Below are 3,753 nucleotides of genomic sequence, written 5' to 3' on the forward strand. Positions count from 1 at the left end.
ATAGAATTATATCAATTTTTATTCTTTTTATCTTTATTTTTAACATTCATTTAAAAAAAAGTTCCAAGCACACTCCCTATCTTGCACCATCTTCTACCCCCTGAGAAGGCAAGCATTATGATATCAGTTTTACAAGTGAAGTCATGGTAAACTTATTTCCTTATTAACCATGTTGAAAAAATAAAAATAAAATGCAAGAAACATAACGTGAAAAAATATGCTTCAATATGTATGCTCCAAGTCTTTGCCACTATAAAAAGAGCTACTCTAAGTATTTTTGTATTTATAAGTTCTTTTCCCTTTTCTTTGATCTCTTTGGCTTATAAATTAGTAGTGATATTGTTGGGTCAAAGGCCAAAGCAAAGTTTTATAGCCTTTGGGAAATGATTCCAAATCATTCATATCCTTCTTATAAGCACCATTGCTGACTGAGTTTTTAATCAATAAGAATGAGAGAGGATACTTTTCTTTTCCCATATTTTTTTTATGGCGATTCTGACTTCCACATTCTTCAGACTATAGATGATGGGGTTTAATAATGGTGTCACAGTGCTATACTGCAGGGAGATGACTTGTTCCAGGATGGAGCCAGTAGCAGGACTCAAATATCGGCCAACACCTGTCACGAAGAACAAAGTCACTACAATCACATGGGAGGAGCAAGTAGAAAAGGCTTTGCTTCTGCCTGAGGCTGAGCTGATCTTCAGGATGGCAGAGATGATTCGGGTATAAGAAAACATGATGGGTAAGAAGCAGCCAAATCCGAAGATGACAAAGGTGGTGAACAAGATCATTTTGTTCAGGAAGAGGTCAGTGCAGGAGAGAGGTAAGAGTTCAGGCATCTCACAGCTGTAGTGGTGGATGAGGAAGGGGCCACAGAAATGCAGCCTCATCAAAGGCAGGGTGTTGATCAGGGAGTTGATGACCCCAAGTAGACAAGAACCACAGGCCAGAAATATACAGAACTGTTTGTTCATGACTGTCACATAGACCAGAGGGTTGCAGATGGCTGAGTAGCGGTCATAGGCCATGGCTGAGAGGAGAAGGGTTTCAGATGATGCAATGAAAAATGTCAGTCCAATCTGTATCATACACCCACTGAAGAAGATGGTTTTCCTCCTGGCCAGGAGTATTTGAATCAACTTTGGTACTATGACTGAAGAATAAAAGAGATCAAAAAAAGATAAATTCACCAGGAAGAAGTACATGGGTGTGTGAAGGTGAGAATCCATCTTGATGATTGCCATTATCAGAAGGTTCCCAGCTAAGGTGAGAAAGTAGATCAATAGGAATATAAAGCCTAGGATGTAATGGATGTGGAGGCTGCTGGGAAATGGTAGAAGAATGAATTCTGGGTCTGTGGTCAGATTATCTGGCATCATTTGTTCTGGAAAATCCCTCCCTGAGAAATAGAAAAGCACATCATCCAACTAACCAACCAACCAACCATGCACCCAACAAATCTTTATTGCCCAACTGGCAGGTGTAAACTATATATATATAAACTATACATATATGCCTAGGTTTGTATATATATGTATATAATAAACTATAAATCACTGGATACATCTTCCCTGCCATTTTAGGGTCATAATCTTTTGAGGAGACAAGGTGGAGACACAGGAAAAGCTTCTGGAAGAAAAATAATGCAAAATAGAAATTAAGCATTAACTTGTGTGTTCAAGACTGTACTGAAGGAGTGGAAAGGAATGGAGTACAGTAATGGCTGGAATGGTCAGGGAATATTGACATTATGGAGGAGGTGAGGTCATTTGAATTAAATGTTGGGGTATGGTGTTATTGATATCATAGGTCCCTCATTACCACTGAAAAATCTTAAATAGAAAAAATTAGATGAAGAAAAATGGTTAAAAAATTAAAGCAAGTCAAAAGAGAATAAGTGAAATGAAGGAAACTTACAAAGAAGAAATGTGATGACATAATTAAAAAAACAAAAAACTAAAATATCAGAAGAAAAGCATATGAAAAAAGAAAGAAGGCATTATATTGTCAGAATTGTCTTCAAATTGAGAAATGATACAATTAAGGAAACTAGGTAAGAGAATGAAGTGTCAAATTTAAAAGAAACTTGTAGAAAGTAAAAAAATAAATCACAAAAAGAACTCAAGCCAGAATGAATAGATATTAAAAAACTATAGAGATAGTGAAGAATATTGCCATTATTGGAATGGACTGGGACTATTGGCATCATGGAGGAGATAATTTGAATTCAATGTGAGAGCATGATATTATAGTAGAACATTTCAAAAAATCCATAAATACAAAAAAGACACCACTGTAGAAAACAAAGTCATACACAATGCAGAGTAGCTGGAATCAAAATTTCAAAAATAATGGAAAAAGTATCCAAAAAACTGGAAAAAATGGTCATTCAAGAGATGGAGTCAGGGGACGTCCGGGTAAGCATGGTGGCAGATTAGACACGGCTCGCTTCCTCTCCTCAGACCCAATGATACAGACGACCTCAAAAGACTGCCAAAAATCATCCTCATAAGAGCGGAGGAACTCCCCACTAGGGTCCAGCACTGAAGGTACATGGCATTCAGGCATTTCCACAATATAAGTGAATGAAAAAGCTCCCATCCAAACCTGAGTCGACCTCCCCTCCCCCACCACACCTACGGAGTGAGAGTTAAAGTCAGTGTGCTCCAGAATCAACAAGTGAAGGAGGGGCACCCCAGGACTGAGCCAAGGGAAGCCCCAGGTCTGGGAAACTAACTAAGACCACCAAGGATCTACCCCTGTGAGCAGTAACACTCAAAACTCCGGCAGGTGGGCAAGGGGATCTCAGATCACAGGTGCTCAGAACCAGTGCGACATAATCAATGAGTGTGTGAAGGGCACCCCTGAAGTGAGCAAGGGGCACCTACAGGTCTTGAGAGTTAACTAAGACCACCAAGGGCTTACCCCTGAGAGCAGTAACCCCTGAAATGCTGGCAGGCAGGGGAGGGCAGATCTTGGGCTCCCCCTGGAAGATAGCGCAGCTGCGAAGAATCAAGAATTGGCCCAATGCAAAAGCCTTGATCATTAGACCCATACACAGAGAGCCAGCCCTCCTAACTCAGATTTCTGACTGGAATGGGGAGAAGAAAACCATAGAGATGGCAAACAGTGCCCAGGAACAACATCCCCAAACCAAGAAAAGCAAGAAGAAGGGGTTGCCTTTGGATACTTTTTACCAAGGAAAAATATAGAATACAGAGGAAATAGCAGAAGAAACCCAAATAAATGCTCCAAAACCTTCCAAAAGAAATGGAAATTGTCCACAAGCTTTTGAAGAATTTAAATTGGAGGTTATCAAAAAGATGGAAGTCTTCTGGCAGGAAAAATGTGAAATAATGCCATGGGATTTCAGCAATCTGAGGGACAAAAACACCCAATTAGAGACAACTGGAAGCCTCAAAAAGCAGGGCAGACCAAATTGAAAAGGAAAACCAGTCTTTAAAGTTCATAATCAGGCAACTGGAAGAAAATGATCTAGCAAAAGAGCAAGAATTAATAAAGCAAAGTCAAAAGACTAAGAAATTAGAAGATAACCTAAAATATCTCACTGACAAGATGACAGATCTGGAAAACAGAGGAAGGAGAGACAATCTGAGAACCATTGGTCTACCTGAAAAGCCAGAAATAAACAGAAATCTTGATATCATAATACAAAATATCATCCAAGAAAACTTCCCTGAGGTTCTAGAACAAGGGGGCAAAATAGGCATTGAAAGAGTTCATAGAACA

The 3,753-nt window shown here is 39.3% G+C and overlaps 1 protein-coding gene across 1 annotated transcript; it reads right to left on the reverse strand.

Annotated features, from left to right (window-relative positions):
• Positions 1–409: 409 nt before the first annotated feature.
• LOC100023985 (olfactory receptor 8S1-like) lies at positions 410–1,379 on the reverse strand. The gene has a single exon (XM_056800625.1). The coding sequence runs from the start codon at positions 1,377–1,379 to the stop codon at positions 441–443; it is 939 nt and encodes a 312-aa protein (XP_056656603.1). The 3' UTR covers positions 410–440.
• Between the last annotated feature and the right edge of the window lie 2,374 nt (positions 1,380–3,753).

This window comes from Monodelphis domestica, chromosome 5 (genome assembly GCF_027887165.1).
Source record: "Monodelphis domestica isolate mMonDom1 chromosome 5, mMonDom1.pri, whole genome shotgun sequence".
Lineage (NCBI taxonomy): Eukaryota > Metazoa > Chordata > Mammalia > Didelphimorphia > Didelphidae > Monodelphis > Monodelphis domestica.

What these genes read in the sequence shown, in the direction of transcription:
- LOC100023985 (XM_056800625.1), bottom strand. Translation starts at nt 1,379, where the DNA reads ATGCCAGATAATCTGACCACAGACCCAGAATTCATTCTTCTACCATTT.